General features: G+C 44.9%; 2 protein-coding genes across 7 annotated transcripts in view; both read right to left on the reverse strand.

Moving 5' to 3' along the window:
- The window catches only part of arhgap36 (Rho GTPase activating protein 36), a 29,587-nt gene extending 9,414 nt beyond the window's left edge, over nt 1-20,173 (reverse strand). For 2 of the 6 annotated variants that reach the window (XM_062383889.1, XM_062383887.1), the window contains exons 1-2: nt 19,923-20,173; nt 3,331-3,487 (exon numbers count right to left, since the gene is read on the reverse strand). In XM_062383889.1, the coding sequence (XP_062239873.1) occupies nt 3,331-3,487; nt 19,923-20,021 (256 nt within the window). In that variant the 5' untranslated portion in view covers nt 20,022-20,173. Of the gene's footprint in view, nt 1-3,330; nt 3,488-9,074; nt 9,215-12,247; nt 12,467-17,822; nt 17,960-19,922 lie in introns of those variants that run through there. The other 4 variants (XM_062383888.1, XM_062383892.1, XM_062383893.1 and 1 more) reach the window with 4 other exon arrangements.
- A 1,592-nt stretch (nt 20,174-21,765) lies between these two features.
- Nucleotides 21,766-27,667, reverse strand: part of nhsl2 (NHS-like 2) — a 59,879-nt gene continuing 53,977 nt past the window's right edge. Inside the window, exon 10 of the mRNA XM_062384389.1 lies at nt 21,766-27,168. Within this exon, the coding sequence (XP_062240373.1) occupies nt 26,829-27,168 (340 nt within the window). The 3' untranslated portion in view covers nt 21,766-26,828. The remainder of the gene's footprint in view (nt 27,169-27,667) is intronic.

Here is a 27,667-nt window from a genome sequence, read left to right on the forward strand (position 1 = left end):
ACAGACCTCATTTCGACCTTTTCTCCTTTTCCAATCGTTCCTAAGAATAGAGTCGAGCCCCCACAATGGACGAGACCTCTGAGTTTGTTTGAACAGCCGTGACAGACAAAGGGATCTAGAGTGTGTGTCTGTGTGTGTGTGTGTGTAGGTGATTATTTGTGCACGTGATGAGGAAAGTCCAAAAGAAAAAGATGAATAAACAGTGAAGACGTCTATTTACGGGGGAAGAAAGTAAAGGAAAATGTAAAGTTTACATTCAGATATTGTGTTTGTGCGTCGCAGGCTGCTGGTGGGATGTTAATGCTTTGATTGGCCACATCAAGAGAATTGTGTTGACGTAGAAAAACAATATGAACCTCAACGGGACACTTGTTTACAAAAGGAGACATGTATGCTGCAATGTAAACATTAAACTCTATTTCTCCGTGTTTGGCGTTTTTATAAATAACTTGAGATCATTTCCAGCTCGGCAACAGTCACGTTTTACAGCAGTAAGTGTGTGTGTGTGTGTGTGTGTGTTTGTGTGTGTGTGTCAGTGGTGGTGAGACATTTGTTATACAGCAGCTCTGTGAGAGTGTGTTTTTACAGCCCTCTCTCTTTTCTTTTCTCTTTACGAGCCCTGCATCCTCCTTGGAACCGGGTTTACGTGGAAGGAGCCATTGTTTGGATTCGTGAAGCTGCTGTTTAGAAATCAATGATCCACAGTCGGGTCTTCTCCTTCTTAAGGAGAGTTCCCTGCTCCACTGGAAGACGTGTGATACTCGAGCAATCACAGGGTTGTGTGATTGTGTGTCTGTGTGTGTGTGTGTGTGGTTTCCATCGGGCTAAAAAGGGGTCAAATTCCCATGACTGCAGGAAATTGAGGTTTATTTCCAAAGCGCTTGGCCCCTCCCCCCCCCACACACGCCACCTCCAGCCGACGGGTGTTTGAACACATGTATGAACCAAGTGTGACGATGACGTGATGTTCACACGCAGCGAGGACGAGGGAGAACACGCATGTGCACAGCGTCCAATGAAAACACACTAACAGACTTCTCCTGCAGTGCTGCATCATTGTTCGCTCTTGGCAAAAGTTTTTGGTGAAATGCATCATGGGTGATGAACTGGTTACCAGCCACCTGAATCCAACACTGTGCATCTGGTTTTTTGTATTGAGACAGAAACTGGGAGAGGGAGCTGGTCCCAGTAGAGAACCAGAGGACGAGGGCATGAGAATGAACTCCTCACCACAACTAATACGTCTCACAACCACCGACCCTTTCAGCAATGAATCTATCAGACACACACTCACGCACACGTACAGTTTATTAAAATACCAGCGCATGAGGCCATGCATGTGCAGGACATAAATATGCTCGTAACCCCCCCCCCCCCCCAGAGGATTTAATGGTGCAGATTCCTCAGAGGAAAGTGAACAAGAAGGAGGAGGAGGAGGATCTAAAGAAAGATCTGTGGGATGGAGAGAAGCGGGAAGAGGAGCAGGGAGCTGGCGGCGTGGTGGGAGGAGTGGGCGACGTGGTGGGAGGAGTGGGCGGCGTGGTGGGAGGTGACACTGGGACCGTGACAGACTCCGAGTGGACCGCGGAGATTCGACCCCAGGGGAGAAACTGAGGAGGAACATTCCCACACTTAGAAAACGGATTCTGAAGGAACAGACGAGGCACTGATGTGGAAATTATAATTCGACTGTTAAAGCTGGAACTCTGCAGCTGTCACGCTCGGTTTGATTGTTTACAGTTGCGTGGCCGGCCGAGGAGGTTATAACCGAGCGGCGACGCAGCCTGAAGGAGCAACGTGGTCAGAGGAGGTCAGAGGTCAATCATCCTGAGAGAGAACAACAGCCTGGGAGAGAGCGGTAGAGTCTTAAAAAAGAGGTTTACATACCAACTGTCTCACAAGAGAAAGCTGCTGACACACAAACACAGACATACACACAGACAGACACACACTCCGACAATCGGCTGTGCACGTTTCTTCTTGAGTCGGCCTCTAAACTTTGACCCCTGTGACCTTCAGCCCAAATAAACACGAGTGAAACCTCGGGGTCTCAACAAAGACAAGTTAATGTCTTAAAAACCAGACTGATAAACTCAAGAATCCCTTTAAAATCAATGCAAGGTCAAAGGTCAGTGGGAGTTTAGCCTCAAAGCTCTGTTCCCATCGAGGACCAACAAACAAACAAGTCAACATCGATCCCATGATTCGGGTTTTGCCGTCGGAACAGATCGGGAGCTGGAACCGATCTGGAGATTGCGTCACTGGCTGTTAATGGAATGTCACGTCTCAGATGATAAAGTTCTGCTGAAATGTGGGATGGAAGTTTCTCTTAAGACTAAAACGAGGTCCCTGCAAGATTGTAAACAACAGCTTGAGCCAGAGTTAGGAAGAAACAGTGGATGTGGAGGAAACCTGAAAGAATCCTGATTGTTTATGAATCTAATCTCCAGAAGTAGAAGGAAACTTCTAGTGCATGAATTATTCACTGAGAAATAAATGTCTGAGCCACAGATAACCCCCCCCCCCACCACCACCACCCCTTACTCTGTGATACATGTCAGATTGAATTATTCATATTAACGTGTAATCTTCATGTTCCACTGTTGTCTTTGGAACGTCCTCGTCTTTCATCACTGTTCTTTCCTTTCATGGTATTTATCTGTAGTTGTTTTAACTCCATGAGATTAAAATGTGTCCTTATCAAAGTAAAAACAGACGAGATCATGTGAAGAAGAATTTAAATCATCTCATCCAAACCAGATTTAATAAAAAACTAAATGAAATATCTGCTTTTAATCCTCATCAACCTCACAGACAACAGAAGGCTCAACACTGACCTGAGCTCTGGAGAGCGTTCAGGTATTTTCCAGACACGTAGATAAATAAATAAAACTTTTCAAATCACAATCGACACCTCAGCTCGTTCACACCGGTTCAGAGAAGTCCTCTCTGATCACAGGTCTTCTCCCCGGAGTCTTCCTCACTTCACACTCCTCACATTCACTCACAGACGGATGTTTATCTTTCAACTGCCGTTGTCATCATGAGCCGGACGAACTATTGACATTCACATTGATGACATTACGCCCACGTTATCATGGGGTCGTGACCCCCGTGTGTTAACCTCTTATCTACAGAAGGGCAGCTCCTCCACGGTCTGTTTATAAACATGGACCTAGACTCCCGGTCCAGGAAGTGATTCACCTTTTCCTCATGAGTTTATGTCTCAATCTCTGGTTTCAAGCCTTCATTTAGTAAGTTATGGTCCATTAAGAGTCAAATAGTCCATAAACATGATTTGGAGATAATTCATAATTTGTATTCTCCTACCTCTGGGGATGCTGATCTTGAAGTCCAGGTCTCGCTCCTCCAGGTGGTACAAGGCCACTTCCTGTAGCCGGGCCCGCTCCAGCTCCGACAGGCTCTGGATGGTCACCGGCTGCAGCCGCACGCTCTGACCCAACATGGTCGCCCACGTGTGGTCCCCCTGCGGAGGGGCGAGAGCGAGGGGTTAAATGATGACTCAGCAACCATCCCTTAATCAACGTATCAACAAAGGTTCTGTTAGTCGTTAATCACAATCAATCAACCATCAAGTTCTTAAAAAGGAACAAAAGCCTCACATAGTGAAAACAGAAAACTCGATTGCAATCAGTGACGGAAAATCTCTCGTTCCCCAACATCAGCAGTCACATCCCAATCCCAGGGAAAGACTTGAATAAAGGAAGTGAAAGAAAAACATGATCCATTGTGGAGCAGACTCTGGGGTCTAATGAAAACCAGTAACAACACGGTCATGCAACCAGAACAGAAAACAGTAGAAACTCTATGGTGGACGGTTTGATTTCCTGAATCCTGAAACACACATTCACTTTTCTTCTCAACGTTTCAGGACATTTGCATCGGAGCCGAGTTTCTCCTCAGAGATTATTCCGTTTTAATCTTCAAATCTTTAACATTCTCGGCTTTTCCTTCTCCTGCAGCCACAAACACACAATAAGCCTCGGGGGGGCCACGCGTGTTACTGTCCTAAATTTAGTAGGTGGTTCTCAAACTGGGAGGCGAACCACTGGGAAGGAGGGGGTGGACGACCCGGGGGGGATTGAGCCTTGTTTACGACAGATTCTGAGCATTCTTTTAAAACACTGCTAAATATCTGCATCAGGGTGGATGGAGCTTTATTCTGAAGGCTCTCCCTCACACCAGCTCCTCACTGAACTGCAGGTGGACTGGGACCAACATGAGCAGCTGTGGCCATGATGGAGAGAATAATGAAGAACTGGGAGGTGAAGCAGGATGTTGAGGAAACAAAGAACAGAAAAATCTGAAAGTGAATGTGAAAGAGTGTGGGAGTAGAGTGGCAGCGAGGTGGTGTGACCGCAGCTTAACGAGATCCAGACAAACACAAAACAGATCTGAGGTCAGAGATTCACAACATGTTCAACAAAACAGACACAACAAATGGGTTTTTTAACGGTTGTTGTGATAAAAGTTTTGCACAAAAGCATGTAAATCAAACAGGAAGTCAACGTGGGCGGCTCGTCGTTAATTAGAAGGTTGTAGAACACGGAGTTCTTTATGTTAAAGATCCAAAGTGAAAACATCACATATTTGTGCCTCAAACAAACGAAGCAATTAAAGAAAATGAGAAATCAAACTCTGCAAAACGACACAGATCTTAATGAAGAGCCAGAACCGACTAATCGATACCAGAGTGGATCATACTGGAGTTTGAAAACTTGAAGGAAACCAGGCTTTTTCCAGACACAGAGGATTTGAAATGAATTTGCATTTGACTGTATATTCAGAATAGGGTTACAACAAAGAAAAATCAAAACAGATGTGGATGATATCCTTCTCATTGCTTTGTGTTATTAAATAACAGTCACATCTGTTTTCACACACTGAGTCCTGCTCGTCCTAAAGAGAAGACAGAGCCTTCTGTGTGAAATTAGCCGAGTTCCCACGTGTGAGCGAGGAGCGGGGGCGGGGGGTGGGGGGTGGGGGGGGTGATGACATCATGCGTTGACGTCCACCCACAGAGTCTCTTTTGATGAACGGCACCGGGAGCGACCGCTCGAACTCGTCTCACGTAACGAGGATTAAGATTCGTCCGATTGAGACACGAGGCTGAAACGTGTGGAATGAGTTTCATCATCGCTGAGAAGCTTTTAACTGTGGATTCTGTCTTTACTCACAAATCTGACCCCTGACTAACACACAGAGCTGGAGTCACAAAAGGGAGTTTTGCTGCATTACAAACCCTGACGGAACATTTCCCCGACTATAAGAGTTCTTATTCTAATCTTTGCCTAATCTATATGACCTCGATACACACGGGGAACTGACCAGGACGGGAACTCAGGCAGAAGGAACTTTAGATTTAAACCAACAAGGTCTCACATTTCATAACCCGAATATCTGAGGGTCTTAAATATGTTGAAACATTATGAACTAGAACTTAAAGTAAGTTAAAGTAGGTCTTAATTATGTTTCTATTGATTTAACGCTGCTTCTCAAAATGTCTATTTTCCAGGGTTATTCTCTACTTCACTTTATCTTCATTGAAATTCAGTCTCATCCTCCTCTTCTTCAATTATGTGATCGTATACGTCCACATCTGTGTGACTGTCTCATGTCTGTAATTGTGTGTGGGGGGGGGCCTCAGCCCACAGCTCAGCCTGATTGCGAAAAATTGCCTCGGCCCTAAATGCTAAACGTAACCAGACAAGGGGAGCGTGGTGAAAGCGGGTGAACCACAGAGGTCGTCTGTAAGAACCGGTTCCACAAGTCATCTCAAAGTGACAAAGTGGTTCAGCTGTAAACAAAGCTGTGGGAACGATGGTTTCTCCTGTGGAAGGTCGTGGGTTGGAGGTTGGACGTGACATTTAGGGAAAGTGTTAGAGGCGGTGAATTAATGCATTAGTTCAGAGGTCGAGATCGGGAAGGATTGACCTTCAGAATAAAGTGCCTGGTTGTCAACTCCTATTTAAGGCAGGAAGCGAGCCTTTTATTTTGACGTCATTCAAAACATTCTAAAAACTAAATGACTCTTCTGTTATCGTTTCGTCTTCTTTCTTAAGCAGCAGAATATTTGAGGTTGATAAAGTTTTGTCGGAGCTCAGATTCTGTCTCACGTCTCTGAGAACTCGTTGGTTCCTTGTGGTTCAGATTCAAACATGAATCACTCGAGCAGGACTCAGTTTATTAGTTCATCACCGTCACAGCAGCATGAGGACGACAGCTCTTCACCTCCTGACCTGAACTAAGTAGTTATTCTAACTCACAACAGGGTTTTTCCATTTCTCCCCGAGTCGGGTTACGTCTGTGCCTGAACAGAACTTAACCTTAACTAACAGGTTTATTCAAGCAAGTAATTCAAACCTCTGTGTGTTTCTGGATATAATACATTAGTTTGTCCTTCAGCGTATGGAATGTCCTGAGATCAAAACTTCCTCATAACCGTGATATTACCTTTAATACAGTGGAGAAGAAAAGTCATAACACTGCAAAGGCTAATCTGACCCCAACTCGCCATGTTAAAGAAAGTGGTTTAATCAAACATGTCCCAGTGGTTTGTGAGTAAATCTACAAAGAAACGTTAAAGAACCTCTACAAGGTTGTTGTTGTTGTCTGGCTCTTTTGTTTGTTTGCGGTGCAGATGATATTTCAACAGACGGTAATTTAATACAAAAACATTCCAATAAACCAGAACACAGAGCAGGAAACTCTCACGTGGGATTTGAGGTGATATCTGTTGAATATTCAGGAGAAAATAAAAACCAACTTCCAAGGATTCTTCTCATTCTTCTTCTAAACCCACACTGAAGTGGTTCTTCAAAGTTCGGGGGGGGCCGACCTCCCTCGACTTTCAGAGATCTGACGAGAAGATTAGACAATTTACGTCCTGATCCCTGCCCCCCCCTGCTTTCTGTCCAACTGCAGGGACGAAGACGAGAGACGATTCAAACCACATGACGGAGAAACCACACAGGAAGACGGAGGACAGACGGGGCAGCGGCGGAGTTAACGTGAAGTTCTTTTACATGAAGACATTTCTGGATGTTCTAGCTCACAGATGGAGGTGAACACATTTCTCTAGATCTTATTTTGACAGGGCATCGCGTCCACGTTCAATCCGGAGAGGAGACATTTTACAGAAAGACGTCACACACGAAGCTGCACCTGCTCAAACTCACTGAGTCCAAACTCTGCATTAAAAACGAGTTACGAGGCGAAACGTGCACGACAATGTGTGTTTGTGATTAGAGGCATGTTTTCAGATCGAGCTGTGTTTGTGTGTTTTTGTGTTTTTGTTTCCCTCGCCTGATAAAGTTTGATCGCTAACAGATGCTTCATCTCACATCTCTCTCATGTTGTTTTTAAAATCTCCATCTCTCCTCCATCCCCTGTTCTCCGTCTCTATCCCCCCCCCCCCACCCCCACCACCACCACCACTACCACCACCACCTCTCCATCAGGGCCTGCTGTTGATGTGCTTGTGTTCATTGGCTTCTCCCGGGGGGGGGGGGGGGGGGGGGGAGTTTTGTTTGCGTCCCTCTCATCATTAACCCCGGACTCCATGTTCCCACTTCTGGGCAAAAACTGTGCAAATGAGACATAATTAGAAAAGCAACTCATCTTCTTTCATGAGGCAATTTGTTTTTCCCTGAATAAATGGAAAAGGTTTAATTGTTGTAATTACAATTAACATAACTGTTGTTTTTCCCCATCGCTGTGGGGAACCGGCTCCTCAGGGCAGAACAGCTCAGTGCCTCCTGCCTCCTCCATGTTAGCTGACTGGTAAAGTTCTCATCACTATCACGTGTTTGTTTCTGATAAGTTTGGTTTTGTACAACCCGATCAAGTACAAGTTAACTAAACACATTGCATCATTGTATTTATGTTAAAAAACGTATCACAACAACCTCTTTAAATCATCTGTTTCTGATCTGGTGTAATAAAATGAACTGGTTGGGTTTCCCAGTTCATTCCAGTTCACACTTTACATACGATCCCAGTCGCTGCGTCTCCTGTTCGGGCCTCAGGGTTCTGCTGCTTCACGGGTGACGGACTCTATAGGCTCCGTCTTTCAAATCTATAATAAACTGACCTGCTTCCTCAGGACTCTAGAGCTGCCTGGTCTTATGCAGTTCAGTGAAATGAACATGTGCTGTGCAGAGGACAGATGAATAGAGCCTGTTCACATATAATACACACATAATGAACATTATCTCAACAACACAAGCACGGCTCTTGAAAAACCCATTGTCCTGGACAAGATAATTACATTTGATCTTTCCTCCCCTTTCATATTTCACGTGATGGACACATGAATAATGTTCTGATTGTGTCTATAATGAGAAAACATTGTTTTGTCATTATTCATCTGCACGTTGTGTTTTCATTAGGACAATCGAAAAAAAAAGGGTCATCACAACTGAGCCTCAAAGCATTAGTATGCAAAGGTGCGATCTTATATTCACACCACACTGAGCGGAAATAACACACTCTCACAAACACACCCACACACTCTCACAAACACACACTCTCTCTCACACACAAACACACACACACACACAGTTAAACAGACAGGCAGCACTAATAGGCCCCTTGGCAGCGCTGAAGACTTCAGGCTGAGCCACAGAAACAGGTCTCACGTCCACACAGCAGAGGCATTGTGTCAGTTCTGACTAAACTGGCAATGTGCACACACACAAACACACACAAACATAAACACACTCTTTTTGGGCATCTAACTCTCTGCTGTTTGGATTTCAACGTTAAGTCAGTGGATGAATACTAATAGAAGCGGATTAGTGGGATGATCACAAATGCTTATTTACGTGCAAGTGTTTATGTGTGTGTCTGTGTGTGTGTTTGTGCATGCATCTCAGTGTTATGCTATCTAATGAGAAGGTTCATATTTGAATGTATAAAGTTTTGCCAAGAATCAGACAATATAGATTCTTAAAAGTTAGGTTAGGGTTAGACACACAAACACACAGACAAACTCAGACACACACAAACACACTCAGGCACTCACACAGACACACACACAGGTGGTCACTTACTCTCAGTTAAAGTCCCTGCAGATTCCTCGGCTCCGTGAATCCAGACTTTGCTCACAGACACAAATCAACACTGAAGTGACTGAGCAGAGTCGCAGCAGAAGTAGTGAGCGAGAGAGAGAGGTAGACAGAGACAGGGTGTAAAAGAGAGAGAGGGGGGGTGGAGGTTGGGTCAGGCTGATAGGCGAGTTAGATTAAGAGAGGAGGAGGAGGAGGAGGAGGAGGAGGAGGAAGAGGAGGAGTGTTTACAGGCTCCACATTAGGAGCTGGCAACATAAACACAAGAAAGAAGGGAGGAGAGAAAGGAGGGAGGAGGAAACAGAAAAGTGGATGAGATAGGATGGAAGATGAGGAAGTAAAGGAAGGAATGAGAGGGAATTAATGGGGGGGGGAAGAGACGGAAGACGAAGGAAATGTAAGAAGATATAAAAAAGGAGAAGATGGGACAGGAAGTAAAGAAACAGGTAGGAAGGAGAGAAGGATAACTTAGGGACTAATGGAGGTAAGGAGTAAGAAAATGATTTAATACGGGATATAAAAAGGAGAGAAGGAATTGAGGAAAAGGAGGTAAGGATTTGATAAAGGAGAGAAGAGGTAGGGAGGAGAAAAAGAAAAAAGAAAAAGAGCAGACGAAAGGATGAGAAGGAGGTTTGGGGAGGGAGGGAGGGAGGGAGGGAGGGAGGGAGGGAGCGGGAGGAGGATTAAAACAGGCCCAAAATAAAAGCTCTATAAAAAGGACAGACGAGCAGGTGAGGAGAGGAGGAGGAGGAAAGGAGGAGGAAAGAAAAAGGAGAGAAGTTATTTCCTGGTATAGAGCTGCTTCTCCTCCTCCTGATTCTCACACCAACAACTGGAGTGAAGCTCTATGTGAGCGACACTTTCTCTCCATCATAGTCACGAGTCGGTGGAAAAAGACCACACAGACTTTGTAAGACTACAAAATAAAAACAACTGCCACAGGCAGTGTGCATGTGAGCGTGCACGTGTCACAACAAGCCTGGAAAGTGTCCGTCAGCAGTGCAGCTGTGCGACCCAAAACAACAGCGGCTGAAATGGAACGACACCGCGACCTGGTGACCTCCCGGGTTCAGCCCCCCCCCCCACAGATCTCATCGTTGTCTAATAAACGAGGGAAACAACTAAGAGGGAGTCACAACTAACTTTAAAACAACACACAGCACGAGAGGAAGTCTCACAAAACAAACACAACGTCGAGCACAGACACGGAGACTAAACAAAAAACGAATGAGAATCAAAGGGATTCAAACCCAGACCACGTGGTCCTCCCTCTCGGTTCTAACCTCACTTCAGCTGCCACATGAATCAGGTTCACTTCAGACCTCCCGGCTCAGTTTCATGTTCACAGTCAAAACAGCTTCTGGATCTTTTTAGACATTTGGACGTAGACTTCTTTTAGTTCCTCGTATTTCATTGTCCCTGAGCTTTGATTTCTTACACATTTGACTCAAGGACCCTGAATCTTCTTCTGTCACAGAACCGTGAGTCAGAGTGCAGAGTGGAGGAGCCGGGATTGAACCACCAACCTTTTACCAACTGGTTTTCTCTAAACAATAAAATGCTTATACGTCTCATGGGGACATTAACGACCTGAGGACACAAACAAGAGCCAGAAGCAGGAACCTCTGAAAGAAATATTGATATAAAATGAGAATTAATATCACAAACGTCCTTTTGGCGAAAGATCAAACATTTCTTGAAGCAGTGTTTAGTTTTTTACATTTTAGTTTCTCGACAAATCCTGACTCAACAACTTTCCTGAGCACCTAAACTTAGCTTTTACTTTGTTAATAGATTTTCTGAGTGGATTCAAAGACTTTGAATGCACCTTGATGTTTGTGGACATGCTTTTATATTTGTGATCAATAAATTAATTCATTTTGATTCCTTCCAGTCCATAGAAATAACAAAATAAAATCTGCTATCTGTCTTTGAAGAAAATGTCTCAAACTGATCAGTTTAATAATTCCAGGAGCATCAGGCTGCGTATCATAGAAATCTGCTTATTACTAATAGAAACCCATCTTGACCTCTGACCCCTGCCCTGCCCCTTTCCACTGAGCTCATGGATATCACACATTGGTCACAGTCTCTGTGTTTTGTGTGTCAGCTCATTCTCATTCTCCTCTTCCGGCTTCTACCCGACCGCCTTTGATCCTGTCCACTTCCTGCTACGGCGCCATGCGTGCACGGGTCAAAGGTCACGCGTCGAGTCGCACATCTCGTCCTCCAACTCATGTGCTGACTCCGACTGTCGGCCCAAAAAACAGGATGGATGAGGAAGAGGCGACGCAGACGAGGCAGGAAGTCCCTGTCAGGGCAGCATGTAGAACTTCACTGACTGCACTGCCCCCTACTGTCCAAACACGAGTACAACCAGACCACAGGGTCCAATCATTCAAACTAAAAACAGGAAAAGATGCACAGAAAAACATCCCCGTGGTCATAAATCCAATTAGTGTCAAATAATCAAGATGTGAACGTTTCAGGAATGAAAAGAAGGAGAAGCCCTTAAGGCAGAAAGCAGCAGAACATGTTTTCACAACCTCAACACGACTCAGAATTAGTTTCCAGGCTCGTCCCAGCATCTTTAAAAAAGTCGGAGAAGGAAATTAAAGCTTAAGTCGTCCACCTGTTCTCCAAGAAGAGCTCAGAACTTCCCAGCAGATATTTTGGGTTGATTATTGTACAACAGGAGGACATGGACATGTCATGCATCTTTGTTTACAATCACCTGTGACCCTTATCGACAAGTCATGCAACACTTTCCCATTATCATCCACTGTTGATATGAATGTTGATTCCAGCAGCTTGTGCAGTCACATTAAAGTTGTTTAATAGGCCGAATGTTCAAAGTCCAAACTGTAAAACTGGATTCAAGGTAAAAGTGTAAAACATTGTTTGAATGTGATGCAACTTTGATTTCCCAGACGTCTGAGAGGACACAGTCCACACCTTCTGTCCCTGAGACTGTGGACAAGCTGCTCATTAGAGAAACAGGAGCAGAGGACTTCATGTGCACTGAGGTGTGACGCTACTGTCGCACACACACACACACACAGACACACACACACACACCTGCTACAGGGATATTTATAGCAGCAAAACACTAAGTGTCCCTGTTCTCACGCTGAGACGTGACCGAGCATCAAACTCACTGAGGAGGAACGAGGTGAGAAACGGCCTCTCTCTGCTTCTACACCTCCGTTCTATTCTTCTGTTCAATTCTTCTGTTCCATTCTTCTGACCACGTCTCCCCGGCCGGTTGATCATTATCACTTTATGGCTTCAGCAGCTCGGCCCAAGAACACAAGTGATTTCCTGTAATGCACCCGATGGCAGATAACACCTTCTCTCTGCAGACAGATCATGTAGAAGGTCGCAGAGTTCTGGTGAGATAAGGAAGTGTTGACTCATTGCTACAGTCCGATTGGCTGAGTCCAGGTCACGTGACGGCGTTCAGGAGGTGGAACGAGCACAGAGAGTGTTTCACAGATCAACAGATTCCCTGAAGGACACGGGACGATGTCCGATACGTGATTTACACCTGGAGGTAACAGAGCGTTTTGGGTTGTTAGATCACAATCATCACCACCATCATCTGCTTACTGGCTAATAGAGACATCTGTTAGTGGGGCAACTGGGAAAGTCCAGTTTGAAACAGCGCTGCATTAGTAATTTCAAGCTTTACCATGAATATCACAACCATCAGTTAGTAAACAACAGTGGAATCTGTGGGAAACAAGGAAATGATTTCTCTCTACGGGTCTTTATCTTCAGGAATTCATAATGAACTGGACACAGACTTGGACCTGGCGCCATGTTCCTGTTTGAGTTTCCTCCTCTGCCTTGTTGAGTCTCTACAATCCCCACGTTACACTTCACCCTCCCTCTTCCCTTCGTCGCCTGGTGTCTCCCTCTTTCTGTGTTTGTTCTTCAGAGCATTTGAAAAAGAGGAAACGCCATCATCTAGAGAGGAAACAACATTCCAGCGTGGACATCGATAACGAGTGTTTCTCATTCCGTCTCCAAACAGGACGTCCACGTCCACACCCCTCGTCAACGCTCTCTGACAACTTCCTGAAACATCCTCCTCTCTTAATTTGTGTACCGATAACGAGTGAATGGCTTCCTGCAGAAAGAGGAAACCAGTCGACAGTTTAGTCTACGATGACGTCAACCTCTCCATTAGCAGTTGATTCAGTGTTGAATCTCGAACACAAGTCCGGAGGGGGCTTGATGCAACGACCCCCAAAGTTAAAGTCACCAAAGAGTGAAGCCCAATCTTAATCGCCCCCCTGGTGGTGGGCGGCAGTAGAGCTCATTAACCCTGCCTCCTCCATGTTAGCAGATGGGACATGGACACACAAGATTGGTTTTAATTAGATATTTGATGCTCTAGAAATCAAAGACCTGTTCAGAATATCTGTGCAGCACTTTAAAGAAACCTGTTGGGATGAAGGATTTACAGACAGAGGTAAGACGAACAGAATAAAGAGGAAACTCAAGTTGATAAACATTAAAACACGTGGATCATATTTTCTGCTCGTTGCTAAACCCTCTGGAGACGTGATCTCATTTGGACGGAGGCTCTGGCTCCAGTAGATATCCAGTAGTCACAGGCTGTTCTCCCAGAAAGGAAACGGCACAACGTGAATAATGCCTTTTCCTTTTTTTGTTTTGATTCAACATTTCTGCTTTCGATCAAAGATCCTTTATGTGACTCCAAAAAACGTACTGCAACAAAAACGTTCCTGTAAATAGTTTTACAGTTTAACGTACAGCGGACAGCTTGTTCCCCTGAGCGTCTTGGACAGATTCTCAGATAAAGCATCTGTTTGTGTTTCTGACTCTCAAACCACAACATCTGTCAGTTTCCCAAACACTAATAACATGTGTTTGTTTGTCAGGAGTAGAATCCAAAAGGAGCGTGGCACCGACTTAGAGTCTTTAAAGTTTCAGATGTGAGATCGAAGCTCAAGCACTTTGCTGAATTCCACCAAGTTAAACTCAAGTGAGACGGTCGGAGGATTTAGATTCGACTGTGAGCAGGACACAGAGCCACAGATTCACAGACAGAAGGTCAGAAAGCTGATGACATTTTATCTTTGTTAGATAAACATCAAAAATCCAAGCAAGCCTAACTCAGAAATACCTCAGATTGCATCATCATTGGGATTTTTATGCTTAAATACTGTGAAAAATGCGATAAGAGGAAGAAGGTCTCACTTGTGAAGAATTACAGAAGGTCATTCTCCACTGTGCATTTGTCCTGTTGCTGCATTGTAAAGCTTGTGTGCAAAGCTATTAGCTGTGTGCTTGCTGGAAAAGCTTGCTTCACTTAAAGTTGTTAGCATCCATTTCGACAATCAGGCCTCATAGTTTCACCTTTCACCCTCTAATCTGTGAAAGGAATGTCCTAGGACTCTGATGCCATGTTGATGAAACATTGTGATGGTCATCTTTATGAACAGTCTACGCTGTGAACCAATCCAGAGAAGGGTGTTATGGGTAAATTCAGAGGCAGCTGAGGCCTGAAAATGAGACAACACTAATACAAACACACAATGTGAATAAAAGAAGCCACGCAAACGTGCTTTAGTGACACCTGTGCAGATTGTGCGTGTCATTTCATTGATATATTAAATATAAAACTATGAGAGCTGCAGAGAAGCTTCCTCCTCTGTCATTAGGAATCAATACGAGGTCACAGGAAGTGTCAGTGTGGTGACAGCTCTGACCAGATCACCCCCCCCCCCCCCCGACAGGACCATCCATCTTACAGGATGAGAGCCGTGCTGGGATGTGGACGCCATTTTGGGGCAGGCAGGGATTCCTCTACAGGGAATAACCAGGAAACGTGGTAAACGTCGAGCCGGGCTTTGAAGAAGGAGCCGCTCTGTCTCCGACACGGAGGACGACACATCCTGTCTCCTCTGAGCCGACGCCGTCATGTGATCAATTCACCGTTCGGTGATTTCTCATTGACCTTCTTAAACTGGTGCAATTACTTCATCTGCTGCTGAGAGCGACTTCCCAGAATGCAACACACAAACCAACTTCTGCACCGAATCTCCCAGATCTCATCTCGTCTTAGACTGAATTCATGGAAAGGGACACTTCTCTCCGCCCCTCGTCTTCGACCAGTGTCCTGCAGCTTGTGTAACACGACTAAGTCCCGTTAAGACGAGGATTTCTCCACAGATAACATTAACTTCATTAGAACGACTGCGATCACAGCAAATCCGCTTAAAAACCAAGGAAACTGCTCACGGCACAGATTAGTAAAGACTGGATTCAAACACACGATGTCAGGAAGTGGATTCTAGTAATATCGTTCTCGTCTGATTCTATTTTCACATTAAACAATAATAAAACTAGATTTTTAGAAACAATAGTCAGGAAAAAGGTTCCTGAGCATTTCAGAGGAATGCTCCTTTAGAATGCATTCTCTCCAGTTTCATCTCTTTTCCTTCACATTCAGCCTGAAGCCTCAGAAACCCAGACTCGTGATCAAATCCCCGGAGCAGCATGGCTCGGCTCCCGCCTGCCGTGTGAGCCGAGGTCCAGAGCGATCCTCCAGCCTCAAGCGTCAGTAACTCAGGCCCCCGGCTGTCGATCTCCGTGGAGCGGCACTCGATCCATCACAAAGTCAAAACCCCCGACACGCACACGGAGCTGGCACCGACACTTGAAGATGGATCTGTGGTGAGGGAGGATCTCTGACTCACTTCACACCACATAAACACAGAGATGGAGCAGAAGATGGAAACAGTTTCCAGTGTTGTTTGGTTCCTGCTCCTCACTTCAGATTTTGGAGGGAGACTAAACACTGAGAAGAGAGAATCCTGTGGTTCTCCTGTCATAACTCAATAAAACACACACAGACACACACATAGAGGAATGTGCACACAAACCACACACACCTCTGCAAACGTGGAAGTGTTTCTTTGGACATGCTTTCACAATGCACACGTCAAACACACACACACACACACACACAGACACACACACAAACAGATGTGTCCAAAGACACTTGAATCTTTGCCGACACCTCTGCCAGCGAACTGAGGGAGCCGGGAATCGAACACCTTTCAGGATAATGGACGACTCGCTCTGTTATAGAATATTATAGAATAAGAACATAGAAGATAAAGGGATCTACAGAGATTGAAGTACTCAAAAAAGAAATATCCAACCCTGACTTTATGATCAAACATTGTTCTCTACTGGTACGAACATTAAAATCCACAGGTCCCAGCTCTTCAGACTAAACCAGTTCAGATGAGCATTTCTCTTACTGGTGCAGTGGAGACTGGACCTGCAGCTGGAAGTGGCCACTGAGTGCTGGTTACATAACTCAAAGCTGATGAGAGATTACAGGCTGTTTTTGAGGACACCCTGAAGGCACTGACACACACACTCACAGACACACACACAGACACACACAGTCAACTAAAGTCTTCACCAGAGAGAGAAGCAGAGAATAGATTCCTGTAGCGGTTGATAATTAAAATATTAATGTTTTTCTGTCAGTCAGTATGAAATGAAGGAAACTGGAAGAAGCCATGCAACACATTACACATCGTGCTGAAAAGTGTTTATCATATTAAACCATATCAACTTTATTATTCTACTAAATCCTCTCAACTCACATTAAGTCAGAGCAGCAGTGAGGAAGCATCAGTTTCATCACTGGTCCGTTAATGTTTGACCCATAATCAGGTTCAATGAAGTCTTTGATACATTGAACTGCCACAATTAATCTATATTCATCGTGATAAACAATAACTTATCTTGCCTTTAAACTATTTATGAGCCATAAACTACTGCAGAACTATTTACCAGTTTTCAACACTCAGCCAGAATTAACAGCTTTTTCTCAACTTCTCTGAAGGGAATCGAGAACAACCACAAATTAATACATCCTGGGATCTGAGTGGCTGTGGAACATCTTCAACACAGAGCCGGTGGAGCTGAGCCACAACGAGTGAAGACAGAAATAAACTCTGGATTATTCTCAGCACAATAATGAATAAGTGGCTTCGAAATGTAGTCATGGTTTTCATAAACCTCTGGAGAAAAGCAAACATTCTCCTGGAAACCATGAAATAGATTGAAGGTGTTGTGGAAAATAAACTATCATACGGTTTCTGTCAGGTTTGAAATAAATCCCAGATTTGCAGGACGACAGAGTTTCACCGATATTTAGATTTAGTTCCCTGGTTGAATTTAACGTGTTACAGTGAAGAAGCAGATTTGAACACAAGACTCCTCTGGGTGTGTTTTTCTATCTGACACAGAAGAGACCTGAGATGAACGTGAGGAGACACCCGAGAGGACGAGGAGGTCGAAGCTGGAGGTCAAAAGCAAAAACACCATCTCTGAGGGAGTCACGTTTCTCCTCAGGTTTCATCTGTGGTCACACGTCACCAACATTCACACAACCTCATCTTCATCTTCATCTTCAACTCATAAAGACGTTAAAGCAGAATCCTCAGCAGCAGAACCATCGCACACAAACACGACTCCAGACTCACACTGCACATGCCAACATACTTTTTAGTTCATTTTAGTTCATTAACTCACACGAGTTCATCATTTTGTTCTTCACTGTTCACAAAACCATCTTATTTTCTTATGAAAGTTGTTTGGACACAATATTTAACTTGTAAACCTTCATTTAATCCTGATTATGTTCACATTAATATCCCCTCAAATAAAAACTCTTACCAGAGTCACTGTTCTCCTCTGGTTTTCTGGAGGGTTTTCACTTGTGTGTTTGGAGCAGGAGAGAAATGTCAAAAAACTGTTCTCTCTTTATTCTCCTCCTCTCTTTTTATCTGTGTGTCCATCTTGTTGTGAACCTTCATCTTCTTCAGGAGTCAAGATGGAGTCGGAGGTGAAACGTTTGTCACAGCCGCTCAACACCTGCAGCTCATTATGTTGAGGAGACAGGTGCTGATTGGCTCCTGTGTGTGCGTTAGAAACTCCTGATTGGCTGAAGTGAGGCAGTAAGGCGTTACATCTGGGATTTTACACCAATAGGACGTTGAAGGAGGGAAACATGTGATTGAACAGGAGTCAAGTTTAGTTTTGAAAAGCAATTAAAGGGTCAGTTCACTTAAATCAAGTTAAAATCATGTTTGACTCCTGCTCAGTGGAACATGAGGATATTATTGGATGTTGGTTCTTCTGCGTCTGAGCTTCTGATCCATTCAAATCACCAAAGACTCAAAGATGCATGAAATATAGAATCTATTGTTTGGATTCATCATCTTTAATGAAGCCAAATAACTCTTCAGACCCAGATTCATGAATCAAGAAGACATAACCGTGACGGAGGGAGGGAGAGGAAACGAGAGAGAGAGAGAGAGGGAGAGAGAGAGGGAGAGATGAGGGAGGACAGACAAGCAGAAATCAAAGTGTGAGACGAGAGGGATGAAGAGAGGAAGGAAGACTGATCTGAAAACACACAACACAAGTGTTGCACCATTGATGACACTTTGATCTCGGCCTCGCACAACACAACTCTATAAAGTCCAAGTCACAGCCAAGATTCACAAAGTGGAACGAGGTGATACAACAAGTGTGCGTCTCCCTCCCTCGTGCAAAACCCTCCACGTTTCATTCAGCTGCCGTCACCACCGTGCACACCACGTGCACGAGGCCACTGCTGCACCTTTGGCATTTAAATGTTTGTGTTACATGTTTTGGGCCATTTGAGGACACAACACAACGAGCTGTAAACACCACAGACATGACCTCATAAAGTAGTAACACAATTCACACACCAATCACCAGCACGGGGCCACGTTAGCATCATTTGAAGTTGTTTTATTGTCGTTACGTAAAGCTGATAAGAAACATGTGTGATGATTAACGCTGATCACTATAAAGTGTGAGTAAAGTTACACAATGCAGCTCCACTTCCTTCAGTCGACAATCATGAAGGTTCCCCAGAATAAACCAGGCTCCTGCTCCATTTATCAAGTCCCCTCACTTCCTGTGTTCATCAAATCCAATGAGAAGAATCTGTGTGTTTCTGTTTGAACAAGGAGAAGCTCATGACGGATGGAGAGTGATGGATTTTGATCATTAGCTCCGAGCACCTGGATAACGATAATCAAGATAAACTGATCTCAGAGCTGTGCCACACTCACAGTGGTTCCTATTAAAATGATCTCATCTAATTCCCCTGAGGCTGAATCTGTCACACGTCCAGTTTATGTTCCTCGGCTGCAGCTTCACATCCAAGAATCAGGAAACTCAGAGCTAATCCTAATTTATTACTGCTGCAGAGGAAACAAATCGGAGCTCGACTCCCTTTCTCCTGCAGCTGTAATTCTCGTCCTTTTCCATGTTTGCATTTCAGAATCTGGAAACTCGGTGGATAAGCACAAAGCCAGAGAACCACCGACTGGACTCCTGCCATTAAAAGGAGATTTATTCTTTTTAACCAAACCGAGGAAGAAGTGTTTTGACTTTTTGATCCTCAGGAACGACGTCTTCGCATGTTTATGTATTTATTAACGGGAATAATTTAGGATTACTGGGAAATAAGTCAAGAAGGATTCAATGTGATGAGAGCAGGGATGTTAAACAACAGGCTCATGTTGCTGCTTCTAATTCCTCATGTGGAATTATGACTTTTAAAGTGTGAAGCACGATTAACTCTATTCTCACCAAACAAAAGACACATTATTTCTCACACAGAATGCACCTATCTGCAAAAATAAGAGATGCACCATTGCACAGGTAAAGACACACACCTACACACACACACACACACACATAGACAGACACACACATGCAGGACCATGTGTTACCCACCACGTAGTAGAAGTGCATGTCTCGTCCCACAGGTCGATCTCCTACGTGCACAGCTTGAAGTGTGTGTGTGAGCAGCGTCGGTCCATCCAGCACCACCATCAGTCAGTGTGTGTTTGTGTGTGTGTGTGTGTGTGTGCGTGTGTGTGTGTTTGTGGTCCGTCCTTGTCGTCACAGCTACTCCAAAACAGCCAATCTGTTTGTAAGAGCAACTCGTCTTCTCCTCCTTCTTCTCTTTCTGCTGCTGCTTCTTCTCTCTAATGTTCCTCCTCTCTTCTGACTCTGCACTTGATGTTACTCCTCCCTCCCTCCCTCCCTCTGTTCTCCCTCTCTCCTTCCTCCCCACATGACTTCACTCCATCATCCCTCCCTTTTTATTTTTTGGTTTACTACCTCTCATTTTTCCCCTCTTCTTCCAGAGCGAATGAATTTCTTCTTTTCCATCAAAAGCGCTCTGTCAATGTTGATTCTGTGTGTGTGTGTGTGTGTGTGTGTGTGTGTGTATGTGTGTGTGTGTGTGTGTGTGTGTGTGTGTGTGTGGGTGGGTGTGTGTGTGTGTCATAGATAACATGTCGTGCTCTCCACTGTCAGAAACAGGAAGAGTGGATGTTGGTGGTTTGGCCCCGATGAGAGAGTCATCCCCTGTGGGTTAGTGTGTGTGTGTGTGTGTGTGTGTGTGTGTGTGTGTATGTGTGTGTATGTGTGAGTGTGTGTGTCTGTACATCTGAGCCAGCAGCAAGCGAAAAAATGTAATTAAACTCAAGCTTTTTATTACAAAGCTGTTACAGTAATCACTCTACGGAACAAGCTTTCACACACACACACAAACACACACACACAGACACACACACACACACACTCTCTAAAGTGCTTGCAGGTTCATTACCTTTTCTAATATCTATATGTGAACAATATCACACGATCAGTTTGAATATGAGATGATGGATCCGTTTATCTTTGTTTCCATTTAATCACACTCTGCTCGTTCTGCTCATGATATAAAAATATTAAACTTCAGCAGCAGTTTGATAGATTACAGTTAAATAAAGTGTTTGCACTGACACGAGTCCGCCAGTAGATGGAGGTAGAACTCAACAAGAAAACAGAAATAGAACACATCTCTATCTTTGTAGGGACCAACTTGACTTGTGAAGTTTATTATCTATAAAAAAGATAAGTTTTCCTTCCAAAGCTTGAGCTGGTTCCAGTGGTTGATTCGTGGTTTTAGGTCTGTGGATGTATCGTGACTCATGTACAGTCAGAAGTCAACAAGTGTTTGTGTGGATTCAGGTGCTCGATCAGGGATGTTCCAGCTCTGTAATGACATCCTCTCAGTTAATAACCTCCTTCCTATTCATACACAAACAAACACATAAACATACACTGAGTGCCAGAGATGAAGGAGATCAAGAAGAAATATGAGCCAGAAGAACATGTGCTTGACATCACGTCTTTTAGGATCCAAAAACAGATATGATTGACATCTGACACTGACTCTTGACTCTTTTATCTATCTATCTCTTCTATACTTATCTCATCTTATGTCTATGGATCTATTAAAGTTCATTAATCCAGAATCTGAGCTGGTTCCTGTCACGTGGAAACACCAATCTAATAGTTTCCTGTCATGAAGCATCTCCTGCTCTTTGCACACTTTGATCTAAACGAGTTAATCGTGATTAAACTTTGCATCAAGAGTTTTCAGTTCCCGTCTCCGGCGTCGCTGCCTCGACACAAACATCCAATTAACCGTCGCTGAGCTGTCGTCTCTCCGGGGGAAACTCGTTAGTCCAGATTCTCACTGGAAGACGAGTGCCGGCACAAACCACAACAAACCAAACAGCTGTTTTTAAGCAAGAAAATAATTTATTCATAATGATATAATCATTTCATCACATTGGCATTGCAGAGCTGCGGAGGAGGGGGGGAAGCGTTTGTGTGTGACGGCGCCCCCCCCCCCCTGCAGCCACACGTCACGCCACTGGAGGGGGGGGGGGGGGGGGGGGGCAGGGAAACAAAGGTTATTCAATACATACACGGAATATTCCTTTAAATATGTCTTTGTCAATGAGGAATAACAAAAATAGAATAATTCCATTAACTCGTCCGTGTCTCTCTCTCTAAGTCTTTATACACCGACTGTACAGCCCCCCCCACCCAAACGAGGGCCTTTGTTTTACTGCCCTTGGCGTGGCAGGAGGGTGGAGTTTACCAGCTTTTCAGTTTTCCATTCCTCCACAGTACCCCTGAAATGTACAGTTACAGTAAACCTCACCCGTCAAAGATGCTCTTTGGCCCCAATCTAAATCTAAATCTCTCTGTTGACCTTTCACCCCGTTTCACTCTCTGAAGAAGCTGGACCCAAACTCCACAGGGGGCACGTCGCCCGGCTTCAAACACCTGGATGTGTGATGTGCACAGGTTTGTGAATCTCATCTGTTGTTTCCCCCCCAAAGCCCCAGAACATTAGGAATAAAACATCCAAATATAACGTCATGATTATTCATGGTAACTCGGGGTGTCGCCAGGAGGTGGCTGCACGTTGGCTGCTCGACAAAAATAGAATCGATGGTTGACATGTCTGCGTTGAGCTCTGCCGGGACCTGAAACTCTTTTTTTAGTACCGTGAACTGACGCTCTACCTGTTCAGTTGTAATTCAAAATGCAGATTTGTGAATTTCATAGTTTAGTGGTTTATCTAAACTCCTTCAAAGTGCAGTTGTCTTCTCAGCTCCGTTATCTGCTCTGGTGCTTTTGCAAAATATGAACCATTGCATTTATTTTAAAGCTGTTGGGGCAGATTTCTCTATACAGTCATAAAAATAATAACTTCTTTTTATCATCATAGCTGTTTCTGATATATAATATTTCTACGTCCTTACTGGTACTTTGCTCTGGACTCTTAAGTCTGAGGGGACGTTTGATTTGTCTTTGCTCTTCTGCCATTTGGTCTCATTATAGAAGCTTTACTCATTAAACCTTACAAACACACACACACACACACGTCTTCAGATAAACTTTGATCTTTCTGTCTCCAACTTAACCTTTAACTGTACATTTGTGTCTCTGAGCTACAGGTTGCTCTACGCAGCCGCAAAATTAAACCGAAATTAATTACCCGGCGATTGCTTGATCTGCTTCCCTGCACCTTTCATCGCCTAGCAGGGGAAGAAGCAGAGAGAGTGAGAGAGAGGGGAAAGCTCTTAACGTGATTACCCCTCAGACGACAGGGGGGGGGGGGGGGGGGGGGTGAGGGAACAGGGGAGGGAATAGAAACGTATAAATTCCGGCGTGGTAATCCCCACATTCAGCAGAATCCAGCCGAACACCTCATCCTCCCCTCCTTCCTCTCTCTCCCCATTTCGTCCTCCCAAAGACGGGATAATGGATTAAATATTCAATATCTGCCTCTCTCCGGCTCTCACCCTCACACTTTACAGAAATGACATTTTCAATATGAGGTACTGTCAGCGTGTTTCAGAGGCCGGTAGTACTGCATTACAGAAATCTCTTGGAGGTCTAAAGTATCTCAACAGGAGAGATAACACCCTCGTTTTCTTTGTGTTCACAAAATAAAACAACACAATGGTTTCATGATCACATGTGTGTTTGAATGACAGTTTGTCTCGTTCTGGCCACTCCCCTGTCAGGTCTCAGAAACGTGATTGGCCCGAGTGAAAAATATCATGTACAATGTAATACCAGCTTAAAGCAACACTATGTAACCTTCACTGAGCAACAGCGCCCCCTGCAGCCACACCTGGTGATTGATTCTGGATACGCTGGATATTACCCATGATCCTCGGCTTTCTGAACCAGAGGAACTACTGCTGGAACAAATCCACCAAACTCTGTTTAGAATTCTTCATGTTTTCACAGTTTCCTGCTGAATATTGGAGATAAACTCTGGTTTTTAATAACTTCTGAGTGTTTTAAACTGATCTCAGTTCAGCTTCACTCTTCCACTGGAGCTGATTGTGACAGTTTGTGACTCTCAGTCAGTTCTTCTCACAGGAGATGGAACCCACTCACCAGAGTTACACAGAACAGACGCACAGGGAGAGAAGGAGGAAACTTTCTCCTTGTTCACACTCAATGAAATATCACACAAATTTTCAAAAGCTGCATAGTGTAGCTTTTGAAACGTCCTGATCACCAGATTCTTGAACGCTACCTTCAACACGTTATCTTGGCCTGATTTAGAAAAAGTTGTGTTTGTGTGTGTACCACCAAGGCAGCTGAAATAAAAAAAAATAAAAATGTAACATAAAGAAAAACAACACGAGGCGCCGCAGCAACGCGCCCATAATTCAGTTCACAAGGCAAACACACACAGAGCTTTATAGGTTCTTCTTTTTTCCATTCACTAAATATTTAAAACAAGCGTCACTCGACGAGTCATCATTTCTTCAGTTTTTAAAATCTTTTTCCAGGATGATGGTTTTCCTGAAGGATGTGTGTGACAGTTTGTTTGTTTTACTCTGCTGCTGTTGTTGTGTACATTTCCATCCAATAGGGGGAGCTCTGACTCAATAGCACCGAGGGGGGAGTCAGGAGACGTCAGGTTCCCCTCCTCTCTCTACGGGGGTCTGTTCATGCAGGGTGGGGGGGTAGGTCATGATTTTAGAGCTGAACAACCGATGGAAGCGTCCAATCACTGATCCAGAACCAGTCGTTCAGGAGTGAGGAGCACAGGGCGTCCGTCCACAGTCCCAAAGTCTGTTTACGCAAAAACAAAGTCAGACCCTGCCTGTTCCTGGGTTTTGTCACTGATCCACTCCCTCTCTCACTCATTCATCCACGTTCATTCCATCGTTTATGGATCATATAAAAACTCATAGAGCGAAAGAAAGAGAAGGCAGAAGATAAGCACTGATAGAAATATGTCTCATGCACTATCAAGCGGAGCACGGCGTCTACGTTCGTAACAGTCGTTCATTGACATTCATCCGGTGTCGCGTCGTCTGTCGAGCTCAGATGCATAGACTGAAAGCAAAGGGAGGTGAAGGGGAGGAAGAGCGAGACGAGAGGAACGAGAGAAGGTTAAACGGAAAGTGGGAGAGGGTCAAAGGAGGTGGGGAGAGGAGGGAAGAGGGAAGATAAGGATTTAGCAAAATGGAGGCGGCGCTACAGAGAGCTGCTATTTGTCGGTGAAGAGAGAGAGAGAGTGTGCGACGTGCCAGGGAGGGAAAGAGAGAGATGATGCTAATTGCAGAGAGGCACCAGCAGTGATGAAAGGAGGAGAGGAGCGAGCGGCGAGGAGGTGGAGAAGGAGGAGGAGGAGGAGGAGGAGGAGGAGGAGGTGAGCGGTGCAGGCCACCATCTCCCCTCTGAGACGATAGAGACGGAGGACGTTAATGTGCACAGAGGACAACACAAAAAGGAACGACCCTGTGACATCGCTCTGGAACTGCGTGATGACAAACACACAAACACACACAAGCCAGAATATGCACACATGTTGGAGACATACGCTCATGCACTCTCTCCCTCTGTCTCCCTCTTTGTTCTTGGCATTTCCCTCTACACACACACAGACACACAAAGACGAGTGCAGACACACACATTTGCACAACTCAGTCCCCTCTGGTCTGTGTGTTGTTTTTCTAACAGTCCTTTGGTCCCGTCACCAGAGACCAAAACATGAATAAAAACCCTGTTGAATAACCCGGCCTGCGTCATGCTCTCCGTACAGAAAATCAACAGGCAAGAAGTCATCTGCACACACACACACTCATACAAACACACACACTCGTACAGACACACACTTGTGTAGATCTCCGAGGCGTTTCCTCTTGAGTCTGTGTGTGTTTTCCCTCCGTGGGCAGTTTGCAGTCCAAGCTGTCGGCGGCTCTGTCTGTACATTATCTTTGAATGACTGGTAGATGAGCGACTCTGGTCTTTGTACACGATACACAAAGTACAATCCAACCCAACATGTACAGTTTATGGTCAAATCTAGCAAAAAAAAATATATGCAAAGTCTAAACAGAGACTTAAAAAAGAATGATTGACGAGGATCTCAAGAAGAAAACGTAGCGATGCTCCAACGCTAACGAGAAGAAAAAAAAGTGCTTGCGTCCATTCGCCTCCGTGGAATGTTTAGTGAAGGTCCACGTCCAGGTTCAGAGCACGAGGAGCAAAACACGACACATGCTCATGCCTCATCCTCGCTGGAGAAAGCCCCCTGGTGCTGTCTCTTTGTAAATCCTCCTCTTCGTCTTCTCTTTTGAACGTACAGAGGAGCCGTGATGTCCAAGGTGTCGAGATCTTTTTCTCTCTCAGGTGCCTCGTCATGCCCATGAGGAACTTACCCTTCGTTCCATGTAGGTCCACAGGTGCAGGTTCTGTGGTGCTACTGGCTGGAAAGTTCAAGTTCCAAGAAGAAGAAGTTAAAACTCTTTTGTATGTTATTCCATTTGTTTCTTGGATAGATTTCTTTACTGATCATCTGAGGATCAGTACGAGTGGTTAAAGATTCATGAACCACTGTCTTCATCAGGGACTCTCCTCATCCAGAAGAGCCAGGAGTGAATAGATCCACGGTAGAACCACATAATCCCCAGGGTCTGCTCCACCCACTCATTAATCCATCCGACATCCACTCTGAGACACAGCCTCACAGCCACCACCTACTCAATATTGTGAGAACCTGAATCGTTCTCCACAACGTCCTCTCTGTCCAACAGGGGACCGGTTTGACAGATGACTACAGCGCTCCAACCATGGAAGGGACCATTTTGTCCAAAACTGTGCTCCACTTTGATTGGACGGTGCAAATGGTCGATCAGTAGTTGGAGCGATCTGGTTGGTCGGAGAGTCCCACCTGCAGAGGGCGGTGCATTGTAGAGTTGTTTAGTAGCTTTGTCATCAGCAATCGGACCTGGTTCACACTCATGATGATTCCATTCACTGGTCGCTGGGCTGGCCGTTCCCAGGTGCTGCCTCTTCTCCCTCCGCGGATGTCGATGTGGTGCTGGAGAACTCGGTGACCCGTCGTGCCAGAGGGTTTGTGCTTTTGAGAAGCTCCATGGCGGAAACTCTGGCCCCTCCGCTGGAAGACTTGCTGCCTTTCTTCTGAAGCAGGGCCATGAAGTTGTCGTTGCGGGAGCTTGACCTCTGACTGCTGCCCAAGGTCATGGCCCGGAGGTCGGTGCTGCCGGCGCTGTGCTTCACGGGGGACACCAGGCTCTGTCGGCTGCCGAAGGAGTCGGTCGGCTCCTTGCGACCAAGAACCTTTCGCTTGGACCTGAAGAAAAGGGGAGGAGTCCAGATCAACTCAGACGGTTTCCACGTAGATTAAGATCTCACACTTCAGTCGATACAAATCTGAACACGTCACAAAAGAAGGGATTCCATTCTTTCTTGTTGGAAATGAAAACATTGACTCTCGGTAACTTCAAACTATTTTCAGCATCATTCCAGGTAACATCATGAACACTTGTTGCTTAGAGACAAGCTTTCTTGTTATTCTGTGTGTGTGCTTGCATACGTGTGTGTGTCTGTGTGTGTCTGTGTGTGTGCTGGTCATCCAGTCATCCTCTGTATGTGAAGCCGTTGCTAGGGAACCTTGTGGTCTGTCCGCCTCACATCCTTTCAACGAGACGACTCGGTGTTGTGCCGGCTCTGGGCTATAACGAGCCGGCAGGCAGCCCTGGTAATGGCTGAGAACATTTGTGCAGTAAAAATAACTTTCGAGGCAATTTTTGTCTTTACCTTTCCAACAGCGTTTTCAAGAAAAGCCCTCA

The sequence above is a fragment of the Platichthys flesus genome, chromosome 24 (genome assembly GCF_949316205.1).
Source record: "Platichthys flesus chromosome 24, fPlaFle2.1, whole genome shotgun sequence".
Lineage (NCBI taxonomy): Eukaryota > Metazoa > Chordata > Actinopteri > Pleuronectiformes > Pleuronectidae > Platichthys > Platichthys flesus.